The sequence below is a fragment of the Microtus ochrogaster genome, unplaced genomic scaffold, assembly GCF_000317375.1.
Source record: "Microtus ochrogaster isolate Prairie Vole_2 unplaced genomic scaffold, MicOch1.0 UNK125, whole genome shotgun sequence".
Classification (NCBI taxonomy): Eukaryota; Metazoa; Chordata; class Mammalia; order Rodentia; family Cricetidae; genus Microtus; species Microtus ochrogaster.
The window spans coordinates 210,526-223,953 of NW_004949223.1; the positions used below are offsets into that span (position 1 = coordinate 210,526).

Below are 13,428 nucleotides of genomic sequence, written 5' to 3' on the forward strand. Positions count from 1 at the left end.
TCCTGTTCTGTTTTCTCCGCCTACTTAAGGGCTGGCCTATGAAATGGGCCTAGGCAGTTTCTTTATTAATAAGAAATCACTCCCACATCACTGAACAACCTCAGATGGGGGTTAGCACGTTACATTGTCCTGTAGCCAAACATTTAGGCGATGACAGAATCCCCTCCAGTTGGGCACATGCATTATTTCAGCCAAATACGGCCCGACTTGCAGAACCTAGCCATGACGACTCTGAATTAAATCCACTGTTGCTGGTCATGTAGCTACAGCCATACGGATCAGATCCCTGCATTTGGACATCAGATCCCTGCATTTGTACCTGCCAGCCGCTATATATGTCTGAGTTGCCGCAGACACCTCACATGGCGATTTTGAATGTTTCAAAGCTGGTGCTGCATCTAAAATTCGCTCCACATGAGCATCGATCCACTTGGCCTTCTGAGGTTAGATGTAGCTTTCCTGACCAGTTCCTTATAGGCAGACATTACTGGTGGCTCCATATGTAAGTTCAACCCATTTTCTCCTAAGTTGGACATCCACATTACAGTGTTCACCATTACAGTCAGGCCGAAAAGGAGTTATAATCAAAACAACAGGAACAAGGCCTCACAGGAACTTACTGTGTGAACCAGGCTGGCATCTTACATGAGTTCCTCCCACCTCAGCCTCCCAAGTTGCTGGGATTACAGGTGTGCCACCACACACAGTTTGAGACCAGCAATTTCTGACAAGCAAATGAGATAATAGAGCTGGGTCTGTAGCCCGGTGCTTCTGTGGTGTAGATGAAGCCTTGAGGTCCATCCTCAGCACCACATAAACCAGTGTGTTGACACAAGCCTGTGATCTCAGCACTCACAGTGGGAAGATTTGGAGTTCAAGGCCAGCTTGGGCCACACGACACCCTGTCTCAAAAACAAAAGAAACAAAGATATAAGGGTAGTGAGCCTGGTGAATCTTATTTATCTAAGTCTTTTATTGATTGCCTGCCTTCTCTCTAAAGTATTTGAAGCAAATTACTATTTTGTCTCTTAGACTGCTCTTTCTGTCCAGCTAAGGGCTTTGGCTAGGCCAGCAAGGGCAAACAGAAGTTCCCTTTCAGCCTCGTGACCCTGCCTGTGGGCAAAGGAGAACCCAGGAGACAGAAATAGTTTTGTTTTCTTGTCCCTGTCATTTGGGTCATTGGTGACACAAGCTAGCACTCCTGCGGAACTCTCCTCGGCAACTTTTCTCCCCTCCCCTTCCCTCCATACTTCTCATTGTTGAAACAGGGTCTTGTCATGTAGCTCAGGCTGGCTTCTAATTTATTAATCATGTAGCCCAGGCTGGCCTTGACCTTTTTGGTCTTCCTGCCTCAGCTCCCCTGGTGCTGGGATGAGAGATGTGCTGCGTGGCACCTTTTGGACTTTGGTGTCAAGCTCTCATCTAAAAGAACCTCTTCAGAGCCTGGGATGTTGGTAGAGTGCTTGTCTAGCATGCAGGAGGCCTTGGGTTCTGTTCCCAGCGATGTGACTTCCAAATATGTTGCATACCTCTCATTCCAGCACTTGGGAGGTAGAAGCCAGGATGGTTAGGAATTCTAATCATGACCACAGTGTCTGGTTAGCCTGGGCTATGTGAGACCTTGTCTTCAAAATTGACTACTACAATAAAGGTATGAGAGAGAGAGAGAGAGAGAGAGAGAGAGAGAGAGAGAGAGAGAGAGAGAGAAACTGAAAGTTTTAACTGGGTAAAGTGCTTCATGCCTGTTATTACAGCACCGGGGATGCTGAGGCAGGGGGATGACAGTGACTTGCTAGGCTATGTGGTGAGTGAGGTGAGAGTGAGACCCAGCCTCAGCAACTAAAAGAAAAAAAACAAAAGATACAAACAAAACCTTTCAGTTTGGATTGGAAGTTTGTTGACTCTTAGAACTTTGCTTATTTGAGACAGGGTCTCACTCAATAGCCTACGCCGGCCTTAAACTTCGGGGTGATTCCCCTGCCTCAGTTTCTCTTAGCCACTATGCTTGCCAACTCTTAGACCCCTTTCCAGGTTCCATCCTAAAGGGCCCGTGACTGAGTATGTGGTGGGGATTGCAGCTCAAACCACAATGGGGACTGTGGTAATTGCTTCTGGTCTCCCACAGATCCGGACACTGGGGTATTGCTGCCAGCTCGTCGGTGGGGTCCTAGTGGAACAATGTCCCAGCAGGTCTGAACTGGGAAGGCGCTTGCTGGTGGTGTCAGCTCAGCTCAGCCATTGCAGGACTGTCTTGCGACTCTTTGATGACCCGGCCATGTTTGTCTACACTAAGCAATATGGCCTGGGGTCAGAGGTAACAGGGTTAATGGGGCTGTAGGGAGGGGGGACTAGACCTTCCAAAGGAGCCAGGAGCAAGGGCCTCTGTGGGTGTTTTAAGGGCTTGCTCCAAAGTATTGGCCATGGAGCCAGGGCCTTGTACATGTTACATAAGCACTTTACTGCTAAGCCATGTACACTGCCCCCAGTGGGGGATTCTAGGCAGGGGCTCTGCTGCTGAGCCACACCCCCCAACCTGAGCTTAGGTCCCTGGAACATACAGTGGACAGAGAAAACCCACTCCTGAAAGTTGTTGTCCTTTGACCTCTTCATGCATGCCCACACTCACATCTCTCACAGACACGCACACACACACAGAGACACGCAGACACACGCGCGCGCACACACACACACACACACACACACACTTTTTAAAAGTCCCTGATCTGGGGTGGGGGCCACCGTTAGTAATCCTAGCACTTGCGAGGCAGAGGCAAGTGGATCTGAGGTTTAAGATCTGGGCTGGGGAGATGGTTATTCTGGGAAATGTTGTGCAATCCTGAGAATCTGAGTGTGACTCCCAAAACCCCTGTAAGGTAAGTTGGGTGTGGTGGCTCAAGCTTGTAATTCCAGAGTTTGGGAAGCAGAGACAGGAGGATCTTTGGGACTCACTGGCCAGTCAGCCTAGCCTGTTTAGTGAGCTGCAGGACCTGAGAGACAGTCTCGAAGACCAGTGCAGGCTATGGAGATGGCTCAGCAGGTTAAAGTGCTTGTGAGGGCCTGAGTTCCAATCTGGACGAGGTAATGTGCCAGTCTGTGATGTCAGCATTTCTTCAGGGAGGTGGGAGGCGGAGACTAGAGTCTCCCTAGAAGTGTGAAGGACAGCTAGCTTGAGGGGGGGGAAAGGAGCCTCTGTCTCAATCAAAATAGAAGGCACAAAATGATGCTGAGGTTGTCTTCCAGCTGCCACACAAGGGCTGTGGCAAGCGTGTACCCATACTCACATACGAGAATGTACACACACACACACACACACACCAAGAATTAAAAAACAAAAACAAAAAACGGGTTGGAATGGACTGGCAGTTAAAAACAGAGTTTGATGCTCAGCCCCCACCTTAGAGCTCACACCTGTCACAACATCTCTAGAGAATCCCATACTCTCTTCTGGTCTCCAAAGGCACTTATACTCATGTGCATCACACACACACACACACACACACACACACACACACACACACACCCACACCCCACAGAGTTCAAGATCGTCTTCAGCTACATAATGAGTCTGAGACCACCTGGGATATATGACACCCTGGGGTCAGACAGATGGCTCAGTGGTTAATGCTTGATGCTTAAGCAATGATGTACGGTGCTCATCAATGCCTCTACCTCCAGCTTCAAAGGATCCTATGCTCTCTGGCCTTGGAGGGTACTGCATACACACAGGTGTTTATACATACTTATACACATATACGCACATGCACTCACACACAAACACACCCCTTATAAATAAATAAAAATGAAATAACAGCAAAGTAAACCTTTGGTGTCTATCCAAGTCCTTCTGAGGCAATACTCAGGGCTGGTGTAGGATTTGGGGTTTTGACAGCTCTCCAGGGAATTCCAGAGCCTGAGTTGAGACCCAGGGAGCTGTGCAATGAGCATGAGCAGAGGAAGCCAGGCCCCTAGCTCTCCTCTTATACTGCTGTTGGGCTGTCCTGCCCAGACACCAGGGCACAGACTGTAGTCATGGGGAGGTCTTGTGGCCCAGAATGGCCCCATCCTAAATCAGACAGTGGGGAGTTGTGACTTGCAGGCCTGTCCCACCGCTTGGTTTCACAGAAGGAGGACATCTTCGTCCGATGGTTGTCTGTCCTGAGTAACATGGCTGACCAGCTGTACTATCCATGTGAGCATGTCGCCTGGGCTGCCGATGCCAAGGTCCTCCAGGTGGACTCTGCTGGGTGGTGGACACTGAGCACAGCCCTCTGGATTCTCTCTCTACTCCTTGGAGCTGTCAGGTAGGTGATGTCTGCCAGAGGGAACACCTGACGTCCCCAAGTGCTGTTACCTTAGCAGAGCTGTAGGGGTTCCAGCCCTTTTATATTTTGTCAGGAGGTTCAAAGGAGGCAGCGAGTCTTCACGTATTGGGGTTTCCTTAATCTTTTCTCTGTTTATCTTTGGCTATCCTGCAACTAGCTCTGTAGACCATGCTGGCCTCGAACTCACAGAGGTCAGCCGGAGTGCTGGGATTAAAAGCGTGTGCCACCACCACCCGGCTTTTTTTGTTTTTTAAATTTTTATGTGTATGGGTCTTTAGCCTGCAGATATTTCTGCGCACCCTGTGTGTGCAGCGGCCACAGAAGTTAGAAAAGGATGGCCGAGCCTCTGGAACTGTAGTTAGAGGCAGTTGTGAGCTGCTGTGTACTGGGAACCAAACCCAGGTCCTTTGCTAGAGCAGCCAGCGTCTTAGTTGCTGAGCGGAGCCTTCAGCCCCTCCCCTTGCTGTTTGACCCTGTAACTTCTGTAACAGTTGGATATAAATGTGCTGTTTAAAACAACACCGATGCGTTACTCCCAGTGCTGGAGGTCAGAATCCTGAGACCAATTTCCTGGGTAAAGTCCAGGTGGGGCAAGGCTGCTCCCTTCCTGGAGGCTCCACCGCCTTTCCACCTCTGCCCTTTTCCAGGGTCTAGAGGGTCCGCAACCTTTTGCTAGTGGCCCCTTCCTTCTTCAAAGCTAGCACCGTGGAGTCTTAGAGTCTTCCCTCTGATTCCGATCCCTGTCCCCTCCCCTTCTCTCTCTCTCTTAAAAGATGTATTTATTTAGAAAGCTTTTAAAGAGATTTTGTTTTTAATTATGTGCATGATTTCATACATATTAGGATAGAGCCTGTGCCAGAATAGGGTGTTGGAGTCTCTGGGGCTGGAGTTACCTGCAGCTGTGAGCTGTCCAACATCAGTGCTGGGAACTGAATCCACTCTGCAAGAGCAGTACAAGAGCTTGCTCCTGACTACTCTGAATCCACTCTGCAAGAGCAGTACAAGAGCTTGCTCCTGACTACTGAGTCCCTTCTCAAGTCCCATAGAAAAGGAGTTTATTCATTATTTGTGTTTGTATGTGAATGTGGCAGCTGTGTATTTATGCAGAGGCTAGATCGGGACAGAGAATGTCTTCTGTTACTCTTTTTGTTGGCCTGAACTCAGAGCTTGTGTTTTGGCTTGTTTGGCAGCCAGCAAGCTTTAGTGACCCTCCTGCCTCTCAGCACTGGGGTTACCGGAGTGTGCAGGACCATGCCCAGCTTGCCGTGTGGGTGTTGGGATCCGAACTAAACTAGCAGTTGTAAGCAAGTGCTCTTAACCACGGAGCCATCTCCCTTGCTCTTCCTTGACTTTCTTTTAATTTCTATTTATTTACCTGTTTTTTATTTTTCCTTGCTTTTCTTGTATGCCTGTATGTGTGTGAGGGCATGTGTGAGCGTGTGGAGACCAGAAGTCAACCTCAGATGTCTTTACTTAATCATTCCTCTTTATTTTGATTTTTTAATTATTTAATTAAAATTTTCTTTTAATTATTTGTGTGTGGGGAGGGACTTGTGTAGTGCACATGTGGAGTTCAGCTTACAGGTTCTTTCCTGGGTCCTGGGGATTGAACTCAGATCCTTAGTTTGGTGGCAAGCCCCTCTTCCTTGCTGAGCCATCTTGCTGGTCCTCCACCTTTTTTATTTTATTTTATTTTTTTCTACTCTTACTGGCCTGGGCCTTACTAACTAACTTGGTTGCCCAGTGAGCACCAGGTACCCTCAGCACTGATGGTTTTTTCCCAAGGGTTATATCTCTAGCTCTCCTTTTCTTTTCCTTTTAACATTTATTTCTTATTTTTGTGTGTGTGCGCGCATGTGCTGTGGCGCATGTATGGAGGTCAAAGGACAATTTGGGTGGTCATTTCCTTTCACCATGTGCATGCTGGGATTCAATTTAGGGTACCAGACTTGGCTGCAAGGGCTTTTATCTGCTGAGCCATCTTGCCAGCTCCTCCTTTTACTTTTTTTTGTTGTTGTTTTCTGAGACAGGGTTTCTCTATTTAGCCCTGGCTGTCCTGGAACTAGCTCTGTAGACCAGGCTGACCTTGAACTCACAGAGATACCTGCCTCTGCCTCCCAAGTGCTGGGATTAAAGGCTTGTTCCACCACCCAGCTTCATTTTACTTTTTATTTTGAGGCAGAACGTTATTAAGTATCCCAGGCAGGTCTTGAATCTGGGTTCTCCTGCTTCAAAACGCCCCCCCCCAAGAAGCTGGGATGACAGGCCTGTGCCACCAGCACGCCTGGCCCTGGAGATTCCTTCCCAGCCTTTGGATGTGTGCTCCCCTGACATGCCTGGACAATATCCTGATATCCTTTCATGACTATGGTTTCTTGCTGACCTCTGAGGGCCCATCAAACTTGCAGTCTCTGTTCCCATGCACACTGTAGGCTGTCTCCCAGCACCGGGCGGGTCCACAGCATGGCCGACTCTAGGGGGATCAGTTGGTGAAATGCTTGCTAGCATGCACAGACCCTGCTTTCTATCCCCAACAGTGCATAAACTAGATGTGGTGGCACCTGTTTGTCATCCCAGAATTCAGATGGTGGAGGCAAGAGGATCAGGGTTCAAGGTCATGCTATACAGCAAGTCCAAGGCCACTTGGGTTACGTGAGAACCTGTTCTAATTTCATTCTGTTGCTGCAACAAAATCGCTCTGAGAGCAACTCGGGGAGGAGAGGGTTGATGTGGCTCACACTTCCAGGTCACAGTCTATCACTGAGGGAAGTCAGAGCAGGAACTTAAGGCAGAGAACCATGGAGGAATACTGCTTGCTGACTCATAGGTACCATGACCTGCACAGTTTGGATCTGGATCCCTGACTAGGGAGGTCAAGGGAATGAAAAGGGACAGTGACCCTAAAGAAGTGACAGAGACTTGGGTACATGTACAGAAAAGCTGGGACTTTGGTCTATATAGTGAGTTTCAGGGAAGCCAGGGTTATGTAGTGAGAGCCTGTCTCAAAAACAAAACCATCCCATCCCCACCAGCATCCCCATGACCACCACCTCACTCTTTGGAGAGCTTTGCCACTCACATGGGGCTAAGGCATTGGAGTCCTTGATATGGCCTCGCCGGAGTCTATACTACACATTTCCTCAGGACTCCTCTCGCTCAGGGCTTCCTCTGCTCCCTAGTTAATAACAGGACCCTACTGCCAGCTATGCCCACAGGCTAATCTGATCCTCGGTCAAGGCTTTCAGGTGACTCTAGGCTGACTTAGTTTGACAATTAAAGCTAACCAGGACAGAACCCCAGCCTTTACCCCCAAAAGGGACAAGTCTCTCTTCCAAGGCACAGCTAGTTTGCAGCTCTGTGCAGGAGGCTGCAAGCAGGTCCACTGCTGGCCAAATATGGAGGGTGGCTGGTCTCTGAGTTTCCTAGGCTAAAGGCAGTAGAGGCTCTTGAGGCCTCAGTTGCCGTGGAGAGCTGACCCCTTCCTCTCCCAGCTTTCCAGGCTGCTGTGGCAGGGCGTCCATGGTCTCCTGTGTTGCAGGTCTCTGTGGACGGCATTGAAGCTAAGACAGAAGCTGCGGAAACCCACAGGCACCTTCACCAGGTACCGCATCCTACCGTGCCCTAACCTCTCCTCTCCTGCAAGGTGTACAGAGTGGCCACCTCTCTGAGCCATTCCCCTGCTGACCTTTGCAGGGCTAATGTGGGAACCCTTTCCCTGGAAAGTTGTATGTAGATGTCTGCCATGCTTCATGGGCCTTCAGTGACAAACTAAAGTATGGTTTAGTCAAATTCCAGCTTGTGGAACCAAACAGAGCAGGAGTGTGTGTGGCCCCCAGATAGCTGTATCATTGGAAAGTCTTACCCTAGCATGGATGACAGCTTCCTCACCGCTGCACAGCACCTCCATGCAATCAGGGCAGAACTACACACAGCAGGGCTGGGCGGTCAGGAGGAAAGTGACTAGAATGTCAGATGAGGAGCCAGTGACCATCCCACATCTCCATACACAGAAATCAGCCATCCCTCTCCTCCTCTCCATACACAGAAATCAGCCATCCCTCCCCTCCCCTCCCCTCCATACACAGAAGTCAGCCATCCACAGTCCTGATTGCTGTTAGGTTCAGGGCATAGATCACTACAAAAAGTGTGTGTGTGTTTCAGGGGATAGATCGCTACAAAAGGGTATGTGTAAGCCAGGTGGCGGCGGCACATGCCTTTAATCCTAGCATTTGGGAGGCAGTCATGAGGATGATCTCAGTAAGTTTGAAGTCAGCCTAATCTACAAAGAGAATTCCAGGACAGCCCTCAAAAAAAAAAAAATGTGTGTGTCTTCAGGGAATAGAACACTACAATACAAAAGGATGTGCACGTGGTGTTGGTGTGTGTGGCTCTGGGGATAGATCACAAACAATTAAAGGGTGTGTGGTTAAAGAGCATTGCTTTAGCCTCTGGGTGGGAAGTAGTGTCTTTTCCAGGTAGGGGAACAGCTTGCTAGAATGAGGACTACAGGCTGAGCCTTCATGGCTGCATCCCACAGCACGGTGGGTGGGTGATGTGAAGTTGGGACAATGGTCACAGCCCCTACACTCCATGCCCAGGGATCCTGGAAAGCAGGTGTGGAATTGAGCCTGTGGATCACTCTGTGCTTGCTCCTTTCCGGGGGATATGGGAAGGGCAGGCAATGAGTGACTCCCTTCCCCTTTTCTCCCACAGCGAGCTGCCCAGGAGCAAGCGGAGGGCCATGGAGGCAAAGATGTGGTCAGAGGTTTTAACTCTACTCAGCAACCTGGCTGACCTGGCCAACGCTGTGCACTGGCTGCCCCCAGGTGTCTTGTGGGCAGGCCGCTTCCCTCCTTGGCTGGTGGGCCTCCTGGGTACTATCTCCTCCCTCCTCAGCATGTATCAGGCTGCCAGGGCTAGCAGCATAGCCGAGGCAGACAGCTCTTGATGAGGCCCTGGAGTGGCAGGTGGAGGACACTGTGGGGCTCAACAGAGGGCACAGATTCCCAGAGTGGGAATCACTGGCCGGGGTGCATCTATATTTGTGTACCCCAGTAACTGTTCCTGCGTGGGAAGGAAAAGGGCTGATAGATCCCAGGTCCCAGCTAGGGCATCATGGGAAATCTGTTCCTTTGGGAAGTGGGGGGGCCACATGAGGAGGACCCCAGGACTCTCAGAGTCAAAGCCAGGCTTGCAAAGTCCCAGGAGTACTCTGCTAGAATACCCCACTTGCTGCCTTACCTGAGGGTGAGTGGGAGACATGCCATGCCTTGGGTTGGGCACTGGGGAAGCTGGAACACTGGAATGCCTATTAAATAACTTGGTATGGGGCCAGTCTGTACGTGAGGTGATTAGAACTGCCACATGGTACGGTTTGGTTATACAGGTGCATGGAGCGGTAAGTGGGAAACCGCTCGTTTCCATTCCACCCTTCGGGGCTCCCTCAGCCTACTGGACTCTCAGCCTCTCGGTATCTGACTACCTCTGCCAGAGCCCGGGCCTGGGAGAATGTTCTCCACTTCCTGCAGTCATGGGAGGAAAACTGTAGGTTGTTGCTTCCAGGAAGGCCACACCTAAATGAGAAGAGTCATGCCAATATCAAGGGCCACGGAGGCTCTATTTAAGCTGGGGCCAGGCCGTGCTTGCTGGCCTCTGAAGACGTGGATTTATGTTCTGTATCAAAGAGACTATAGTAGGTGGGTTTTTTAATCAGTTTAAGTTTTTATTACATTTTAGTGTATGTGTCACCATTTCCACCATGTGAGTCCTGGGGATTGGCTCGGTGGCAAGCACCTTTACCCACGGGCCCATCTCACCTGATTGCGGGCATGATTTTTAATCCGAAAGCCAAGAAAGATGTTTGGGAAGCACTGGGTCCAGCCTGGTAGACTAGATACCGCAGCCTTTGAACTTTACATGATACCAGTCTTTTGTGTGTGTGTTTTCAGACAGCCCTGCTACATAGGTCAGGTTGCTTCCCTGACCCTCCCCCCAATTTTTGGTACTAGGGATGATGAGCCAAGTATTCTACTGTTGAGATACAATGATCCCAGCCCCCACCCTTTTGGTGTTGGCCAGAAGTCCAAGAAATTTTGGTTTTACAAAGACAGGTGTTCGTGAGCCACTGCTGTGCTGGCAGCACTTGGGGTAGTGTGGCACAAGAGTGAACCCAACCGAGCACCCCAGCCTCTCACCTGTGGAGCACCTGTAGGCCAGCATCAGGCTCCTGACCCTGGGGTGGTCGCAGCTGCTCCGGCTCTCAAGGACATCATATTGGTGTCCTGTGCCCCACCTGAAGTTTGAGCCCATGCCCTCACCTAGTCCAGGTACCAGGAGGACAGAGTTTGATGAGGCCCAAGCCTGGGGTGGGAAGGCCCTTGACATTAACCACATATGGTGCAGACATAGAGCAAAAGGACAGACACTTCCAGAAAGGGCTCACCCGGGCTGTCCAGTGGCTCTGGATGGAGATGGACCTAAGATCTCCCATATACTAGCCAAGTCCTCCACCCCCGAGCTCCAGCTCCCACCATTGCTTATTTAGTCTGTGCTTGAGACAAGGCTTCATGTGAGCCAGGTCACCTTGAATTTACTGTGTAGTTGAGGATGCTTGAAACATTTTTATCTTTTTTTTTTTTTTTTTGAGACAAGGGTTACTATGTAGCCTTGGCTGGCCTCATAATCACAGAGGTCTGCCTGCTTTGACCTACTGAGTGCTGGCATTGCATTAAAGGTGTGCGCCACCATCCATAACCAGCTAAACTTTTCAAAAAAAGACTTCTTGTATATGTGCCCCAATGCATGCCTAGTGCCCATGGATCCCCATAGAACTGGAGTTACAAATGGTTTGGAGCCACCATGGGAAACAAATCCAGGCCCTAAGAGCAGTCAGTGCTCTTAAACACTGAGCCATCTCTCCAGCCCCAAGCCCTTAAACAAACAGAAAGGTACATGTGTGGAGAGGTCAGAGGATAACCTCAGGCTCCAGCCGCTGTCCACTGCTGTGGACATTAGGCTAGCTTGCCAGTGCATTTCCAGGGATTTCTCGTTTTTGCTTTCTAGCCTAGGATAGTGTTGGGATTACAGAGATATGCTTCTGTATCGAACTTTTGACTCGGGGTCAGGCCCTCACACTTGCCTGGACCCCAAACTTCTGGTCCTTTACATCCACCTCCTGAGTGCTGAGATTACAAGTGTGCAATACCATGTCAACCTGGAGACAGAATTTAGGACTTCATGTATGCAAGGTAAGCACTCTATCAACTGAACCACACCCACATGTCAACACCCACAGTATCCGCTCCCTTTTAGACATTCATGTTCTCTGTCCCCAAAGACTCAGCAGGAGACAGCTCCCTCCTCCCCTCCCAACCCCAAAGAAGGTCTGCTTCAACCTGAGGGCCTTTGGATGCTTTTATTGCTAGAATCTGGTCATAAGTTCTAGGGTGATTGCAGAATACCCTGTGGCTAGGATGCTCTGCTATCACCGTGGAAATAATCACAGGGTGGACAAAGATCATGGTCACAATTGACAAGGGATGCCACTCAGTCTCAGAGTTGGGAATGCTGCTGGCTCACCAGCTTTACAAATGAGACCCACTAAGGAGGAACCCATGGTTGCTGGTGACAGGTACACTGATACCACTGTTCTACGGTGTGCAGAACACAGTGAGATAACACCTGGCCACCTGGCAGGGATGTGTAAATCCTACTCAGGGCCAAGGGGAAATCATTTGAACTTCTAAGTCCAAAACATCATAGTGTCTGGGGTGGGATCAGGGCATATGAACTGATGGTGAGCCCACGCAACTTGGGTGGGGTCCTGGAATGTTCTCTTCAGAGAGTGGGAACTTAAAGGTCAGCTTTCCTAAAGTGCTCTGATATCTCAGTACAAAAAAACACGCACAAAAAAAACCCCCCACAAAACACTGATTAGCAACATGGCACGGATGAGGTCTGGTAAATGGAGACACACTCTGGATACAAGACAGACGGACAAGGGGCCCCACACCACTTCTGGAGCGCTGGAGTCATTAGACACCACCACTTTCAGCACCCTGTTGTCCACCAGCTGTAGGATTCTTGGTCACCACACCCAGTCACCTCCTGAGCCTATGGGTGCCCAGCCCTGGGGAGAAGACCAGACCAGACCAGCTGCTGACCAGACTCCTGCCTCTCTGGCAGGACACTGGAGAAAATAGGGAAAATCTGCTCATCTCACAGGGACCAAACACTGTCTGGGGTATGTGTTGCTCTGCTGAACCCAGGGTTCTGTGTCTCAGATGGGTGGGTATGAGGACACGGCAGGTGCTCCTCCAGAGGCAGAACTGGGAAAACCCCCAACTACTACAAGGAGTGACAGTTGGTAGCCCTCTTCAGACTGATTTGTGAACCCACAGACCCATGGGCTGCCCAAACCTCCCCAATCATGTGGCCCTCTGCCATTGCCCAGTTCACTTACTGATCAAGTCTCTCTGTGACCAGCATCAACTGCTGCTTTGGAAAGGGCGATGCACTGGACTCTGGGTGATTCTAGTGCCTTCTGGGTGTTGTGGAACCTGCCTCTGGAGCAGTGTCGTCTTAGCCCCACCTGTCTTTTTCTCCTGGCCTCCCACCTTTGTGCTGCTACCTCTGGTTTACAACAGCTCTGTGGTTTAGCTGGAGTTCAACCTTCAGTTTAAAAGAACTTTGTTTGCACATGCATATATAAAAAGGTTTAAGAGGCTACCCAGGCTTTACCACTAATTCTACAGAGAGCTGTGAGACCCAAGACACCAACAGGTGAGCAAGTGCCTGGTGTGTGCTCAGGCAGGGGAAGGGGATGGCTGGACAGTAACAGTCACCCATGGGGTCCCCAGAGACAAAGGGTTATCAGGACAGAAAAGGGTCTGCTCTTGGGGCCATGGCCCCCTCAGAAGAAGATGACATCTTCCTTGCCAGCTTCATCTTTGGCAGTGAGTGGTGTGGTTGGCAGTGAGGAAGCTGGGGATGCAGGTGGCAGAGGCACGCCTCCAGACTTGAAGACCTCAGGGGGCGTGGCAGCTGGGGCCGGGCTTGGGATTGGGCTTGGGGCTGGGAAGCAGAGATCTGTAAGAGAGATGGGGCA

At 50.2% G+C, this 13,428-nt stretch overlaps 2 protein-coding genes across 5 annotated transcripts in view; one reads left to right on the forward strand and one right to left on the reverse strand.

Annotated features, from left to right (window-relative positions):
* The window catches only part of Pex11g (peroxisomal biogenesis factor 11 gamma), a 13,486-nt gene extending 3,827 nt beyond the window's left edge, over window positions 1-9,659 (forward strand). The window contains exons 2-5 of the mRNA XM_005371758.3: window positions 2,126-2,314; window positions 4,123-4,301; window positions 7,861-7,923; window positions 9,036-9,659. Of these exons, the coding sequence (XP_005371815.1) occupies window positions 2,126-2,314; window positions 4,123-4,301; window positions 7,861-7,923; window positions 9,036-9,270 (666 nt within the window). The 3' untranslated portion in view covers window positions 9,271-9,659. The remainder of the gene's footprint in view (window positions 1-2,125; window positions 2,315-4,122; window positions 4,302-7,860; window positions 7,924-9,035) is intronic.
* A 2,063-nt stretch (window positions 9,660-11,722) lies between these two features.
* The window catches only part of Arhgef18 (Rho/Rac guanine nucleotide exchange factor 18), a 71,615-nt gene continuing 69,909 nt past the window's right edge, over window positions 11,723-13,428 (reverse strand). For 3 of the 4 annotated variants that reach the window (XM_013355408.2, XM_026778311.1, XM_026778310.1), the window contains one exon: window positions 11,723-13,409. In XM_013355408.2, coding sequence (XP_013210862.1) covers window positions 13,234-13,409 — 176 coding nt within the window. In that variant the 3' untranslated portion in view covers window positions 11,723-13,233. The remainder of the gene's footprint in view (window positions 13,410-13,428) is intronic. The other variant, XM_026778309.1, reaches the window with a different exon arrangement.